Raw genomic sequence first — 17,039 nt, forward strand, 5'->3', positions numbered from 1 at the left:
GCTGTCCAGTCCTCTTGCAGTCTCTATGGGGGTGCCCCAGGGATCAATTCTTGGGCCGACCCTATTTTCTATATACATTAATGATATTGCTAGTGCTGCTGGTGATTCGCTGATACATTTGTATGCAGACGACACCATTTTATATACATCCGGCCCCTCTTTGGATTGTGTGTTAATTAATCTTCAAACTAGTTTCAACGCCATACAATACGCTTTTCGTGATCTCCATCTGCTTTTAAATCCTAGTAAGACTAAATGCATGCTTTTTAATCGAACATTGCCCATAGCTGCTAACCAAACTACCATCACTACCCTTGAAGGGGTTGATTTAGAATATGTGGACTCTTACAAATATCTAGGAGTGTGGTTAGACTGTAAACTTAATTTTCAGACTCACATTAACTATCTCCAATCTAAAATTAAATCTAGAATCGGCTTTCTTTTTCGTCACAAAGCATCCTTCACCTATGCTGCCAAATATGCCCTTGTAAAACTTACCATCCTACCAATCTTTGATTTTGGCGATGTTATTTACAAAACTGCCTCCAAAACTCTACTTAGTAAACTGGATGTAATTTATCATAGTGCTATCCGTTTTGTTACTAAAGCTCCATACACTGCTCATCACTGTAATCTTTATTCTCTTATTGGCTGGCCCTCACTATATACTCGCCGCCAAATTCATTGGCTCCAAGTCATCTATAAGTCCTTATTAGGCATATCTCCGCCCTATCTCAGCTCCCTGGTAACCATAGCGACATCCACACGTAGTATGCGCTCTAGCAGGTATATTTTACTGGCTGTCCCCAAAGCTTATACTTCTTTTGGTCGCCATTCCTTCCAGTTCTCTGCTGCTTATGACTGGAATGAATTGCAAAAATCCTTGAAACTAGAGGTTCCTATTTCCCTTACCAATTTTAAGCATCAGCTGTCAAAGCTGTTTATTGATCATTGCACTTGTTTATAATATATTCTGCTTTTGTACATGGATTGGTTTATTGATTGTATGTTTATTTATTTCTATGTGTTTCTCTGTGTTGTTGTTATCGTCGCACTGTTTCGCTTTGTCTTGGCCAGGTCGCAGTTGTAAATGAGAACTTGTTCTCAACTGATTTTACCTGGTTAAACAAAGGTTAAATAAATAAAAAAATAAATATAAAGGCAACTATCTGTTTTCATATAGAAAGTCTTATTTATTTTGATTTTATTTATATTGTGTATCTGGAAAAGTTAAGCAGGATTTCTGCGGGTCTTAAAAAGGGCTTAAATCAAATGTTGAAAGTCGTAAATTCACAAAGTCATGGCATTAAATGTTGCATGCATTGAAAAAAAAGGAATATCTTCCTCAGTATTTTTGTTATTATAGTTTTCCAATACAGATATCTAAACATCTTTAGATCAAGATACATCTACTTGAGATGCAAATGTTAAATTAAGTCATGGCAATTTTTGCAAAATTGGAAGATATTTGTTCTTGTTTTAATCATAAACTTCCTTTTACATGATGAAGAATATAACTTTTTTGCTGTGATCAGAAGGTACTGTAAAAGTTACTCCTTATTCTATTGGTTGGGAGCACAGCAATTCAAGCTTTTTTTGTAAGATGAATTAGGATGTAATGGATAACTGTTGGAAGTTGTATTGCTAATAGAACTCATTGTGTTTCTGCACAAACATGTACATAATATATATATATATATATATATATATATATATATATATATATATATATATATATATATATATTGATGTATATTGTGTTCCCTACAATTTATTCCTTAAATTTTCTTTACTTGGTTTTAAAAAGGTCTTTAAAAAGTCTTACATTTACCATCATAAAACCTGCACAAACCCTGGTTAAGTTTACAGAATTTTCTTTTTTACCTGCTATTAGATTAATGTTCGGTGTATACCTGAACAGAAACAATTTTAGTCAGAAAGTCAATTTTATTTGTATAGCACTTTTCACAATAAATGTAATTCCAAAGCAGCTATAATCAGTAAACATTAAAAATTGTTGCTTTTAAGTTCACAAGTGAAAATCACATTGTACAAATTCCTTTTCTCTCTCTAAAAAAACTGAAACTGAAACAGTCCTCACTAATTTGTGATAGAACTGAATGTAGTGAAATTTCAGTTTTTTTCCTTGTAGTCCTGTAATATTTCAATAGGTGGCGTTTCAGCTCAAAATAGGTCTTTTAAATCCTAAATGAAAACGGAGAATAATTTAATAGAAAATAGCATTTCTATGTACCGTATATGTTTGTGAGGTCGGTGTGTGTGTGTGTGTGTGTGTGTGTGTGTGTGTGGTTATGAGCTAAGCCAGAATTAGCAGTGATTTACTTCACCGATTTGGCAGCCTTTCTACTTCTGGCACATGATGGCACCCTTGTTCTATAAATACATCTAAGAGCACTCAACATGCAAGCTCAGTCTTCCTATTAATATACACTCGTTATTCAATCCTATAGCTACTTTAAGATGATTTTCAATAAGAAAAATTAATGAATCTTAAATGTTGCAGTGATGATTGTCACTATGGTTATGATAGCTTACATAAGACATGTTTATATTAACAACTGATCTCTAAAACATATCCTCAGAGGTGCTGATCTAGATTTAATCATATCTTAATTTTTCTCTCTTCAGATTGACCATATCAGCGGAGTGTCCCATGCAGTTGGAGGATTTCCCTATGGATGCTCATGCCTGCCCACTCAAATTTGGCAGCTGTAAGTCCATAATGTTTTATGTTAAATTCGGGAAAAAAGAACTGTACAGGTTTCATTGCCATTACAAAAAGATTTTAAAATAGCAGATTCCAAGAAATCATAACATAATCCCTCTGATTCTGAAGTGTGTATTCACGATTACATCCATTTGTTATTTGATTGATGTGAATAGCATCTTATATTCTTATTTAGATGAAAAAGATGCAAGTATAAAATCATGGAATACGGTTTATAGTTTTCATTGGTTGTCTTCGCACAACGTAGAACGGAGATGGTAACAGGAGCAACATTTTGTATATTTCATATGAAATTCCCTCTACAGGAGAAATTACGCTTTCTAGTATATTAGGTACCGAACACCTCTTTGCATTAGTTTTTCTCTCTGCATATTTTCTTAATACATTTTAGCATATTGAAATATTGAGTAATACAAATTGTGTACTAACTTGGCCCATTTTAGGCAGCTTGACAGACTGGTGTTTAAGGTATGTCCAGTTTAGTCTCATTATCACGTGGCATCCTGTCCAAGAGCAGGATTAAGATTATCACCTGGTTCTTGCAGAGAGGAGGGTAACTTGAGGACTGGATTAGTAGGAAGGTGTCCTGCCATCCCTCCTGCTCTTACGTACACATTGCACACATATAAAAGAAAGGCTTTTTGGTGCTAAGAAGCCAGGAATGACCTGAGATGAGCTCAGCTTTCTTTGATGTTTAGGGCATAACAGGATAGGGCTGTACACGGTGAGCTTTTGGGTTAGGATACTGCAGAAACCATGACAGACAGTGCTTAGGAGGGGCGATTGTGCATATCTGAATATTTGATTAATTGTACTGTCGTAGCTGCACAGTAAAATCCCTCATGATCTAAAGTTCTTTAGGTTTTGAAGACCTCTCATAAGCTTTTTGGCAGTGGTGTTAAACACAGATAAGAATACAGAAGAAGTCAATCTGGCCCGCGGGATGATTTGAATGTTTAAACATTTAAATTAGATCATGCTAAAAAGCTGTTATAGCTGGTAATTAATATTTCCATTGATACAATTTGTATGTGGATTTAATCTTGTGAAAGTTGCTCTTGAAATTCAATAGTTGCATAAGACCATGTATTTACGCTCTGCATGGGTACATCAAGGTTTATCAAATAAAAAATCGGCCAGCATAAGGTGACGTTTAATCTAATCTGGCCCGTGACCTAAAATGAGTCTGATGCCGTGCATTTGGACATCTCATAGGCTTCCCAATGCGATTGGATGGATTGTTAATTTAGAACATCAACATGGTTAGAAGTACAGTAAGGTATAAAATGTAATCTCACCAGCCTGCATGGTTTGACCTTGATGTATACAGACAACCCTTGAAACGAATGTTGAACCAGCCACACTCCATCAATTTTAAGGGATAGTTCACACAAAACTGAAAATTCTGTCATCATTTACTCACCCAGTTGTTCCAAACCTGTATTTTCTGCTGAACACAAAAGAAAATATTTTGAAGAATGTCTGTAACCAAACAGTGGATGGACCCCCTTTGACTTTCTATAGTATTTTCCATACTATGGAAGTCAATGCAATGGTGCCCATCAACTGTTTGGTTACCCATATTCTTCAAAATATCTTCTTTTGTGTTCAGCAGAAGAAAGGTATTCATACAGGTTTGGACAGAATTTTCATTTTTGGGTGAACTATCCCTTTGAGGTACTCCACTGTCTAAAAAACTTTTGTGGACCAAAACAAAAAAGAATAGAAAGAAAAATACCCTCTCCTTTTCATGGGCTGACTAGTATAGTGAAAATATTTTTCTAACAAGGCTTGGTAGTTAAAAAAATGTCTTATTGTCTGTTCATTTTTTTTTTCTGACCAATTCTTGTTTTGTTCTGACATTTCAGATCTTACTTATGGACAATAGTATGTCCAACAGCATTTACTTGTTTTCAATTTTTTCCCTCTTAATGATTTTTATAATATATTATTTCTTTCATCATAGAAACAAAAACTACCTTACTCACCATAAATATTTAAATGAAGGTTGAGCACGACTACCATAAATGAATAGTACGGTGTTAATAAACATGAACTATTCTCTATAGAAATCATTAGCTTTTATTATTTAGTCATTTTTGTTTAATCAGTCATTTCTCAGCATTTGTTAATTTTACATTCTACTTATATATAAAACACCCTGTGAGCTATCTCAAATGGTATTAATTATTCATTGTAAGGTGGTTATTGAAAATTTAGCCTTCATTAGGACTTGCATTCTTAGAGTTTAACACCATTTTCCCTGCGAGAGTTACTCGATATACAGGCGGAAGAGAATTAGTGATTTAACTTGTAAATCACACAACAAATGTGTTTACTTGAAGTATTGTGCTGTGTTATGTAAAGGGTTATATAAATTCTGTCTGCACTTAGCAGCTTTTGTTTGGCTGGTTGGATAACAGTGACAGACGCCTGATTTTAACTGTCATCTCAACCAAAATGCCTGAGAAAAGCAACGCTGCCCATATGAACGACAACAGTTAATGTGGAGCCTTTTGTTGAGGAATATTCTGCTCTTCAAAGAGACGCAGCAATCATTATTGTAGTTAATCTCCACAGACACAATGTACATCTCTGGCTATGGATATTATCCTTTACATGTAAGCACCTTGAGTGAATCCTGTACAAAGGCATGAATTCAGGATTAATGTATAGTCAGAGTAGCCTGGCTCCGCCCTCCTACGTACTTCCGCTCAATTTTTATTTTCCTTCAGTACTACGTCTGGGATTGTGCTGTATTCTTTGGTTTTCTCCCGTCAATTTTTTACCGGGCCAATCAGCGAACAGAGGGAGTGGCTGAGAATGATGACGTTGATGTCGTGCGCTAGTTTGAGTCGTCATACGTCACAACCAAATGTTAGCGATTGGTTATGGCAGATCCAGAGTGACTCTGGGCAGATCCAATAGTTTTAGACTTCAACAGAGTACCCGCCTTCAAGGAAGTTAACGCTTGTCAATGGAGCGATGCCAGACTCTATGTACAAATGAAATGTACTAGAGTCTGGTGGGACCAGGCTACAGTCAGAGGGTCATTCTCACAAAATAGCCCCTGATGTGAAGCTGAGGAGTCTTGTATCACCCTGAGAGGGTTTATTTTGCTGTAAAGATTGGCTGACTGTACATTATCCCACTTATTGCATGGCTGGACATGAAATAGTGGTTTCATGAAATGATTTTATTAGGTGAGATGAAAGAGACTGGGGAGTGTCTTGGAGCTCTGAACTCTGTACATGACCGTCTGACTGTAGATTAACCCACTTACAAATTAATAAATAGAGATTAATATTGGTTTGAATTAAAATGTCTATTATTTAGATTTTGGAGTGAAAACACAAGTACAACAATGTAGGATTTCTAGATGAACGGCCATACAGTCATAGAGTCATTGACAACAAACTCAATAGTTTCAGATATTTTTCTCTCTGTCTTTCCCTCCATATTCTTCATTCTGTATCTCTTTTTTTTTTACATTTACTTTCTGCCATGTCCATTAAGGTTTATTTGATGACGTTAGTAGCAATAAAATATATATTAAGTGCTTTCAGTACTGCAATACAGCCTTCAGGCTCTCGTGCCATCCATGCCAGATTCACCTCAAAAGATTATATACTGTAGACCAAAGATTACTGAGGGATAATTCAACCTTGTAAAGGTCCCCAATGGTGGGTCATAGTTTTGTTCAGATTAATCCAATATATCTCTTCCCAGAGAGTTTTGGAAGAGAAATAAGCTAAGACATAGGTCAGCAATAGAGGATGTACTGTATGAGGCTGGACTTGGACTACAAAATAACTTGTTGAGATCTAGGCCTATTTAAATCACCTTAGGGCAGCCAAGCCTCATAATCATAGTGTAAAGAAAGACAGACTTTAGGGACAGGTTGAAAGTTGCTGTGTTTGTAGGAAAGTTTTATTTTATTATTAATGCATACAAGTATATATTACTCATGCTACCGGGGGTAAAAAGTCGTTCTATAGAATTATCAATGTTAATTTAAGGCCACTGTTTCAGGCTAGTGGAAAATATCCTTGCTGAATCTTTGTCTTTCCTCAATGTACTCAGTAATGAATGTACTTTATCACATTAACAGCAAAAGATTATCATCATTATTTAATTTTGAATATTGATTTTAAATGCTGAAAGGCCTTGAAACTTACATTAAAAGCAAGAGTAGATTGTAAACGAGACGCACACAAACAAAATGAAAACCCTGACATTTAATATATTACAATTACAATGATAATTTAGAATTTAGATTAAAATAAGTTGTAAAAAACGTAACATCCTTGACCACAAATACAGATAAAACCCCACACACCTAAGCTGGTTTCACTATATTAATGGAGACATCTCATCAAGGGTCTCTGTGGGATTTTGACATGTTTCACTGTATTTGTGAGGACAAAACATTTTCCCAAAGATTTTGGCTTCTCAAGTATAGCTAAACCTTTATACGCACACATGTATTCTGTCAAGCCAATCTCACTAAACAATTTCTTTTAACTGGAAAGCATTTCAGTCATGTGTGAGTAAGAAGGTGATTCTGCAGGCTATTCACTCTGGGGGCTGTGGTGACCCTGTCTTAATGAAGAGCTACATTTGTTTTTGCTCAAGACTCAACCCTTGACCTATGAGAAATATTTTGTCCTCCGTTTGCTAGACCTTGTCACTTCCTTTGCTTTATCAAACACTGGGTGTCATTCACTAATAATCACGTGGATTATTTCAGATTTTTACGCACTTCTCACGAAAAATCTCTGCCTAATTCACAACACGTTAGTACACGCATGAATTTATTTTTAATCTCGTTCTAATGCTAGTGAATTTGGTGTGTTTTAAATGAGCGGCCGTGTGCACAAGGTTAGTAATTTGCATAAAACACACCCTAACCATCTCCAGATAAGGGTTTTCCACACAACATTTATAGCCTTTCATCGCTCTCTGCAGACTCGCTCTCGCTAGATCCCCGAGCAATGCCAAGTGTGTCATTCTCAAAACCAGTTCAAACACAATACACAACTTTTATACAAACCGAGATTACAGACCTCTCATTACCAGCTGTACACACGGGTAAATCTGCGTTATTCAGAGAAACCTTGCAGCTGAAGCTATGGCAGCTTTTCTTACTCTTTCACTGTATATGATGAAATATATTTAAGGATAAATTAAATTGTATTATTTATTAATTTTATAATATAATATAATTATAGTCATGTTAAAATAAAATAATTTCTTAAAGGTGACCTATAATTCAAAATTGAATTTACCTTGGTATAGTCAAATAACAAGAGTTCAGTGCATGGACATGACATAGAGTGAATCTCAAACTGGACTGTTTTCGCGTTCTCATTTAATTCACGTATATGAAAAACACCCCTGAAAAACGGTCGGTTCTCCACACAATACCGACTGTGACGCAATAGTCGGGATCATTAATATGTACGCCTCCAAATATTTGCATAATGCCAGCCCTCAATGCCAGGCGGAACTGCGCAGCCGAAGCATGGCAGTTGCTCAGTGTGGATGTACACATGAACACAAAAGTATTTTTTAGTTCCTTCATCTGAGCCTCTGAAGAAACAATGGGTTAATTTTATTTTCTCTGGAAATTTCCAAACATTTCACCGACTGTTTCCTCAACTTGGGCCAATACAGAGCTGGCCTCGGATCGAGCTACCAAGCAACACTTTCTGATGTGTAATTGTTCAAGTTCAGACAGGTAATCTTTCTCTCAAAATCGTTCAATACTGTTTATGCATCAGTAAGTCAAGCCAGTGACTAAAATATCAGCTTCACATCGTTTCTTTTAGTAGGATGAAAATAATCGTATTTAAATTGTGAACAAATTATATACAGAAAGCGATCAAAGAACAATCTTTCCACGCGAGTTTATCTGGACACTTGCCAAACTCGTTATGAAATCAATGACGCACGTTACTGCACAACGAAGCTCTTACTGTATTTACATCATCGTGTTTGCATTGGTGAAAGCAGAGAGAGTGCAGAAACTGCTTTGCAATGATAAGATCTTCATTCTCGCGATCAACACACTGTCATCTGCTCAATGCTCATCACGGCAACATTTTATGTGATGGGAATAGATCTAAATACTTAAAAAACATCTCACGATTCGTTAATCTCGATAGCTGTTATAGTAAAAACGTATAATAGCAGTAGTAAAAGTATTCGGGAGAGAGTTTCACATGTAATGCGTAGCTATTTCATATGCAAGCATGTCAGCCAATCACAGCAGTGGCCGCGGTTACACTGAATCCCACAGCAGACACGCCCCTTCAAACAGAGTGTTCAAATCAGAGGCTAAAAGCAGGCTAGGAAAAATGCCATTTATTTCTAAATTATGATTATTTTTTATCTAAAAAACATACTAACATTATAAGGGTAACCCAGGAAACATTATAAAAAAAAACAAAAAAAACATTCTAGGGCACCTTTAAGGCCGCACAGAGAAAGTGCTTTTTGCTTACGTGTGGTTTCTACATTTTTGTTTAAATTTAGAATAAATTTCAGTATGACCGTTTTTGGTTTGCTCGTGAAATCATTCCTATGCAGATTTCATGCACAAATGTGTGCGTACGCATGCTTAGAGCCAATCCGAAATCACCACTATACCCTCGAATAGGGCGTTATTATATATATTTTTACAACTTCAATCTCCTTCTTAATTCAATCCATAGGCAAAGTTTATAGTTTTCCATTTGAACTCGAACTGGTCCAGAGCTTATTAGGATCAGCTGATGTGCACTAAATTCAATCCAATTAGATCCACTTACAATCACCACCCATAATTAGTACCAATACTGTCTTCACACTCATTTGCTTCATCTCACCACCTGAACTTGCACCGAGCTTCAAATACCTTTCCTAAGAGAACTGATCTTTTTGATATACATAAAAGTCTCCAGTTTCTCATAAAGTGAAATTTCACACATAGTTGGTAAAGGTTTATACCAAATGCACAATAATGATGACAGCAGTAATGAAGGGAAAGGGAGATAACGCAGAACACAAGCATGATAACATACGTATTGAAGTAAATATGAAAATATTGAAAAAGCTTGTAGAGGAAGTAGCATTATAGCAACATACAAAAAATACCAGAGGAAGGTAGTTTAGCACAGAGAAATTTAGATAGATTGATAACGTTTTTATAAAAAAAAACAGTGAATTTTTGTGTAAACATTTGTACGTAAATCTACCCATTGATTTGAATGCAAAAATGTATAAATATTATAGAATTATGCTCATGTTTCATGAATAAACACCCCTGAGAGGGGTTTATACTTTATAACTTTTTACAGTAAACATTAAACATACATCTGTCCCAAAAGTGTGTTAACAATGTACAGTTTTTTTACAATTTGCTGTTCTTTAGAATAGAACATCATGACTTGCCAGTATTTTGCACCAGCTACCTAAATATGCTCTCTGTCCAAGTACTCCGTATTAACTTTAAAATCTCATAGGGCAGGTTCCCTACAGAGTCTTAATAGGTCATGTGTGGACTTGTCCTCAAGTGGACTGTCCATTCTGAGAAGTGTCTATGAGGATGGCCCAGAAGCTACTTGCCTAAAATGCCTTACATATAACATTACGTTATTACATTATTTCAAAATTCTAAAATCTTTTTTTCTGCAACCACCCAATTAAATATGGGACTTTTTGGGGGGTTAAAAAAACATTCAACTGTGTTTGAGTGCTTCCTAAAAGTAGGTTTTCTGATTCAGAGGAGCATCTGGTTGAGTATGTGTTAGTCATGATTTAGTCTGAAGATTGGTAGCAATATCGATATAGTAGTCAATTTTTGTACTTCGGATTAGTTTTCAGGAATTTGTTGGGGGTATCTAAGGGTACGTACTGTGTGTGTGTGTGTGTGTGTGTGTGTGTGTGTGTGTGTGTGTGTGTGTGTGTGTGTGTGTGTGTGTGTGTGTGTGTGTGTGGATGGTTGGCAGAATAATCTCTCAGTCTAGATGGTCAAAGTCAATCTTAATTGTGATGGAGACATCCGGCTTGAGTGGCAGGATTAATGTTTTGCTTCAAGATTGAATGTCAAGATGGAGGGAGGGGGCGAAAGTGAAAAAAATGGAGTGATATGAAAAGTCACTGTAAAGCTGCAGCTATTTTATGTGAAACAATCATCTACTGAAAATGTTTTCATATTTTGTTGAATCTGTTTTTAACATGTAATACTACTATTCCAACATACTACTACTAAAATACTATTATTTTAAAGTGTGTATACTGTATATATATATATATATATATATATATATATATACATATATACATATATGTATACACTTTAAAGAGAGAGAGAGAGAGCCTGTTTTTGAATTTAGTGGTCCTAGCTTTTTTGTAAAGGACAAACAATATGACACACTTTTAAAAAATATTCAACTAAGGCTGCGTTTACACTTGACATTAACATCACCGTGATCCGATCAAGCAGATCGGATCATAAGCCAATCAGGACACGGTGCATTTACACCTGTCCACATCAAGTGACTTCTGTATCTGGATAACAGATCAGATCTCGCATTCCCGCAAAAAAAAAAAAAAGGATGGCTCCGGTGCAAAGTCGACCTGAAGTTGTGGATTTTCTTTTTAAAAACAGTTTTCAGTCCGGGGACATTTTACAAATCTCGCAAAATGAGGAGGATGAAGAGGCTGCAAGTAATAATAATGTGGATAGATGCCGTAATGGAAACGATTCAGAGAAACGTATGGGTCCGAAAACGTTGCCAGCTGTGGTGGGAAAAATGCGCTTTCTTTACATAAAAAATGAATGGTTCTGCACCTTTCGGGTGCGAAGGTAAACATTTCAGTATATTTGCGATGTACTTCGCACTCGACGGTATCGCAAAACCACACAGCTCTCAGTTCCGGAGAGAGGAGGGGGAATAATGACAGTGGGCGGGGTTTTGTGTGACGTCCACCTGTGAATGCAGACACGATGGCTGGATTGCGCTTACATTACACTGAGATCCGATCACAATGCGTCCTCGACTACCTCCGAACCTGGACACGCTGATCGGATAACATTCCGATCAGAAGCGCGTTTACACTTGTCTTTTCAATGTGTATGTGGACAACATCCGGATACAGGTCGCATGTTAATGCCAAGTGTAAACGCAGCCACTTGCTATCTCTTCAAGTCATTTGAAGTGTTCCATCCTGTTGTCTTCAACTGAGGTGTAGGTGTCTCTTTTTTTAACCTGATGGTCTGATCCTATTATTCAACCCAGGTGCAGATGATTCAATTTATTACTCCCAGCTCTACACTTGGCAGAGTCAGCAAACATGCTCCCTGTTGATATATAAAGCAGATATTTTCCCATGATTGACAGGTGTAGTCACTGTACCTCCTTAATCTGAGAAATGAAACTTGCCTGCAACTGACAATGACTGTACAATCAAGAGTGACTAACATTTATGTAACCTTATTTAAACATGGTACTAAACAGATTACATTTAATTTAACTAAACTTCTAGCCACTTGCTGTGTCTGCTTAATAAGCCATTATCACTGTATAATCTAACTTTGTGGCTGGTATAAAGTGTAAACTACTGTGTCTTTTTACAGATGCCTACCCTATCTCAGAAGTTGTGTATAAGTGGACTAAAGGCCCTGGCAAATCTGTGGTAGTGGCAGAGGAAGGGTCACGTCTCAACCAATACCATTTGATTGGCCACACGGCTGGTACGGAAGATATCAGCACAAGTAGAGGTAAACCACTTTGACCCATTCATTGTAATGAGTGTCAGTTAGTCAATTGGTAAAAGATCTGTGAATCAACTTGGCAGTTAGGGCCGGGGTCCAAAACGTTTTGTAGTATCTCCCTTAATTGAGAAAATATAATGCTCATAAATAATTCTTATTGGCCACGAAATTTTTTTTAAAGAATTTGTTTTAATGAAAAAAATAAATAGTTACTTTTGTTATATTTGTGTTTATTTTTATGTTTATAGTTTTATACACAATTATTTTATTTAATTTTTAATAAATTATATATATATATTAGGGCTGTTAGTTATTAACGGCGTTAATGCAAACCCATTTTAACGGCGTACATTTTTTTATCGCGCAATTAACGGCCTTTTTGGCCTAGCAAACTTTGTAGTTTTTTTTTTCACATGCTTTTGCAACAGGCATGCGCCGAGGACCAAAGTTGCAAGCGGATCTAGCTAGACCGGAAACAAAACAACAGGCACGCCGCACACACTTGGCCAAATGTGTGCGAGACGCCGAAATGGATGCCAATAAGATTCTGAATGGAAAGTTTACTTTTAAAAAGTTGCCAAATGGTTCCATTGACAAGACCAAAGTGATCTGTGTGTTTTGTCGTTGTGAACTGAGCTATCGTCATCGCAGCACGTCCAGTCTGAAATACCACTTGATGGCCAAGCACACACACACAGCTGATGCGAATTCTCCGCCCCCTCGTCAATATTAGGACCTCATCAGTATTTCTTTCACCCTTTTATTGATGGACAGTGTTACATTGTGTGAGAGATTATTTGCTCCAAGTGAGAATGTTAGTGTGAAATTGAACACAGTATATGGGAATGTTGTTTTTAATAAAAAACATTTGCACAAAGCAAGCCGACCCACTTTTCCATGTTGATAAGAGCATTAAAATGAGGAAAAATAATGGGACAAAAATAAATCAAGATACACTTAGAATAGATAAAAATGTGCGATTAATTGTGATTAATCGCGAGTTAACTATGACATTAATGTGATTAATCGCGATTAAATATTTTAATCGTTTGACAGCACTAATATATATATATATATATATATGTATGTGTGTGTGACAGTTAGATTAAATTAACAGTTTAGCTTACAGTTTGATTTCCATTAATTACATTGCAGTTCTTAATAAAGTCCACATTGCAGTCCCTTATAGAGCTGTCCACTGACATTTTATTTACTTGCCAGTAAGTCATTTTTTTTTCATAGTTCATCTGATCTTCTAACCTGTTGCATCTCATGGATTATTTTCCGGAACATAATGTGTTGCATCACACCCTTTCAGTTTTATTCTTCTACATCGTGTGACGTTGTCTCTCTTAAATAAAGTGATAGCTATAGTGATTATAGCTTTTTCAAATCAAGCTGGATGACAAATGATGATGAGGATTTCAGTACACCTCCCACTCATGGCCAGCTGTCTCTAGGACCAGCATGAGCACAGGAAGAGATGAAGATAGAGAGGGAGGGGAAAAAACAACACTTATCCTGAGCCATTGGGTCTGGAGGGTTAATCCTCATGCCTACCCATCAGTTGTGCTTTTACCATGTGACGTCGGTCCGCCGCCATTGGCTCAAGCCAGCAAGAGAAGAAGGGGGGATAGGCGGCATCTGCTTAATTCGGTTATGTAAAGAGGACTTGTAATACACTCATATCATTGCTGCCTCTAGCTTTGTAATCATTAAGCATGGGGGAGGGAGTCGGGGGCTTCCCCTTGTTCCGCCTTTATGGATGTACATATACGGATAACCGTGCTGAGCTGGCGTCCAGTCATATTCAATAAGACATTATCGTACTTTGATCGTGAGCTAGGAAAACACTATCAACTGCGCTGACCATGTCATGTTTTGAACCCTGCTGAACCATCTCTCTTTCTCACTGTGATTGATTTACACATCAAAGTACACCAGCTGTCATCAGGTTGCCAAAAGCTTTTTTAGAAACAAGCTTCCAGGCCATGGCCTTCCTTTCTGGGAGATCCCCCCTCCCCCCTGGTCATTACTGCTGCTAATCTGAGGTGCAAACCTCTTTACAAAGTCAGAAATAGATCCACCAGTACTTCATATCATGAGCGCAGGGTCATTAGCTCAACTTAGAAAACCGGGTAGAGAAGAAAGAAAGAGCAAAGGAGGGAGAAAAAAAAAGACTTTCTAGAGTCTGCCATACAGGGGTGAAATTATTTCTGGTGGAAATGTCAACATTCAATCACATGGCCCGCACTGTAAAGACATCCAGATAACCTGTCACCTTTTATTAATAAGAACTTCCATCCAGAAAATAGCACCTGTCCTTCCCAACTGTTTCAAATTGATTTAGAAGCTGACCCCTTCAGATGCTCATCTGTTCCTGTCGACTTTCAATGCTATGTTTTTTGAAGCGTAGAAAAGCAGACCACTCACCAGTTGACCAGCATGGCAGCGTTGTTCTCTGCTATGAATGGGAGTTCTCCATAAACACTCCAAAAACTTAGCAGTAAAATCCACCACAGTCGCATGTTTGCAGCTCTCAGAAGATTCCCACCCAGCAGGGCACATCCAAGGCGCAATATCTGAAATGGGGCGCTGCCAGTTGTGCTTTCTTCCCTGTCATTGAAACAAAGGGGTGAGCGAGCCGAAGGGGATGCGACGAGCCCCTCGTGATGAGGACATCTTTGCCCCCAGGGCCTTCACGATGTTCAAACTTTTCCTTGACTTCCAAGGCTCAACAGCTTGTCGTGCTCTTCATCTGATCCACTTGATCTATCCCCTCTGATTCCGACTAGATTTAGCGTTTTCGCTGTGTTGTCTTCACTCTTCTTTTGTTCCCTCACTCTCTTTATGCGTGCTATATCCTAAACGCGGATGGCCTGGCCTGGCAGAATGGATGTAACTATTGAAAGAGCGAGAGACAGACATGTGACAGACAGTGCGTGTGTGTGTGTGTGTGTGTGAGAGAGAGAGAGAGCGAGAGAGAGAGAGAGAGAGAGAGAGAGAGAGAGAGAGAGAGAGAGAGAGAGAGAGAGAGAGAAGCCTACAGGATGCAGATTGTGACAAGGGATTAGTGGGACACAAAAATCCGATTTTGCCAGGAGAAAGCAGCAGTCATCAGTGGATTTTCTATAGTTTATCAGACTGTGTGGCTCAAAAGGATTTTTTTTTTTTTTTTTTTAAAAAGCTTCAAATTCAATCTTCGCTTGGTTAACAGGATATATAGTTTTTTCACTCTGTATTCTCTTTTCTATTCTAGTTAATGATTTAACTCACCATGTTCCAAAGCACAGTTTGACAGCTCTTAAGCACACCATAAATGTCACTTTTATTTAGATGATTCTATCCATTCCATACTAGTGATTTATGTAGTTTTTATTCATTTAAAGTGATTTATTATAGTAAGTTTGACTTAAACACAGTCAAATCATCTTTGTGGTCAGACATCACAGAAACTGTCCACTATTTGGTGCTAATGAGACCAACAACCAGGATGTCAAAGTGCTTCCCTAAAAGAATACTGACAGTAAAATTCCATAATCGCATCACTTCCCAATTGTTTTGATTTGTCTCATATTATTATTATGTCTCTATATTCCATTGGCTTGTGTATCACCACCTCTCTCTCTCTCTCTCTCTCTCTCTCTCTCTCTCTCTCTCTCTCTCTCTCTCTCTCTCTCTCTCTCTCTCTCTCTCTCTCTCTCTCTTTCTCTCTCTCTCGCTCTCTCTCTTTTTCTCATTTTCTTTTTAAACCTCTCAGCTGGTTTGCACTTATCCCCCCAAGAGTTTAATCACACTCTATCCCTCCCTCTCTTAGTCCCTTTGTTTCTTCTCTTACTTATTTTTCCATTACTGTTTTCGATTCTCATCCTTTCTCTCATTTCATTCTTCTTCTGTTTCATTGTTCCCCCTGCAGGTCAATACACAGTCATGATGGCCCATTTCTACCTGAAGAGGAAGATCGGTTACTTTGTGATTCAGACTTACATGCCCTGCTTCATGACTGTCATTCTGTCCCAAGTCTCATTCTGGCTCAACCGTGAATCTGTCCCTGCCAGGACTGTCTTCGGTTAGTGCTTCCTTCTACATTTTTTTTGTGGCAATTCAGATTTTATACAGATTTCTTTTTTAATCTACATCAATCGGTTCGCCCCTCATGGAAGCTGCCACGTTGAGATCACATTGAGATTTTGTAATTTAATATATATATATTTCTACATAGTTTTAATTTGTTTTTCTTTTTCTTTTTTGTTGTTGACATTTTAGTACTTCAACTTATTTAATTTAGGTTATAATTTTCAGTTTATAATTTTTTATAATTTATCATTTTAAATTAATGTTTACAATTTATAATCTGTTTTTAATATATATATATATATATATAGTTTAAGTTTTAGTTAACATTAACCTGCTGTTAGCCCTGCTGGTTGATGGTGTAAATTCACCATCTAATTCTTGATGCAAAAAGCATCTTTCTTTATTGAGAAATCCCAAATTAACCGTATAATGTTTATAGCTTAGGTGATTTGC

At 37.1% G+C, this 17,039-nt stretch overlaps 2 protein-coding genes across 5 annotated transcripts in view; one reads left to right on the forward strand and one right to left on the reverse strand.

Annotated features, from left to right (window-relative positions):
* gabrb3 (gamma-aminobutyric acid type A receptor subunit beta3) overlaps positions 1 to 15,447 on the reverse strand; it is an 84,554-nt gene extending 69,107 nt beyond the window's left edge. The window contains exon 1 of one of the 3 annotated variants that reach the window (XM_056253947.1): positions 14,943 to 15,447. In XM_056253947.1, the coding sequence (XP_056109922.1) occupies positions 14,943 to 15,037 (95 nt within the window). In that variant the 5' untranslated portion in view covers positions 15,038 to 15,447. The remainder of the gene's footprint in view (positions 1 to 14,942) is intronic. The other 2 variants (XM_056253948.1, XM_056253950.1) reach the window with 2 other exon arrangements.
* Positions 1 to 17,039, forward strand: part of gabra5 (gamma-aminobutyric acid type A receptor subunit alpha5) — a 46,250-nt gene that overhangs the window by 13,666 nt on the left and 15,545 nt on the right. For both annotated transcript variants that reach the window (XM_056253954.1, XM_056253955.1), the window contains 3 exons: positions 2,650 to 2,732; positions 12,372 to 12,515; positions 16,426 to 16,578. In XM_056253954.1, coding sequence (XP_056109929.1) covers positions 2,650 to 2,732; positions 12,372 to 12,515; positions 16,426 to 16,578 — 380 coding nt within the window. The remainder of the gene's footprint in view (positions 1 to 2,649; positions 2,733 to 12,371; positions 12,516 to 16,425; positions 16,579 to 17,039) is intronic.

This window comes from Rhinichthys klamathensis, unplaced genomic scaffold, assembly GCF_029890125.1.
Source record: "Rhinichthys klamathensis goyatoka isolate OS25496 unplaced genomic scaffold, OSU_Roscu_1.1 h1tg000109l_1, whole genome shotgun sequence".
Classification (NCBI taxonomy): Eukaryota; Metazoa; Chordata; class Actinopteri; order Cypriniformes; family Leuciscidae; genus Rhinichthys; species Rhinichthys klamathensis.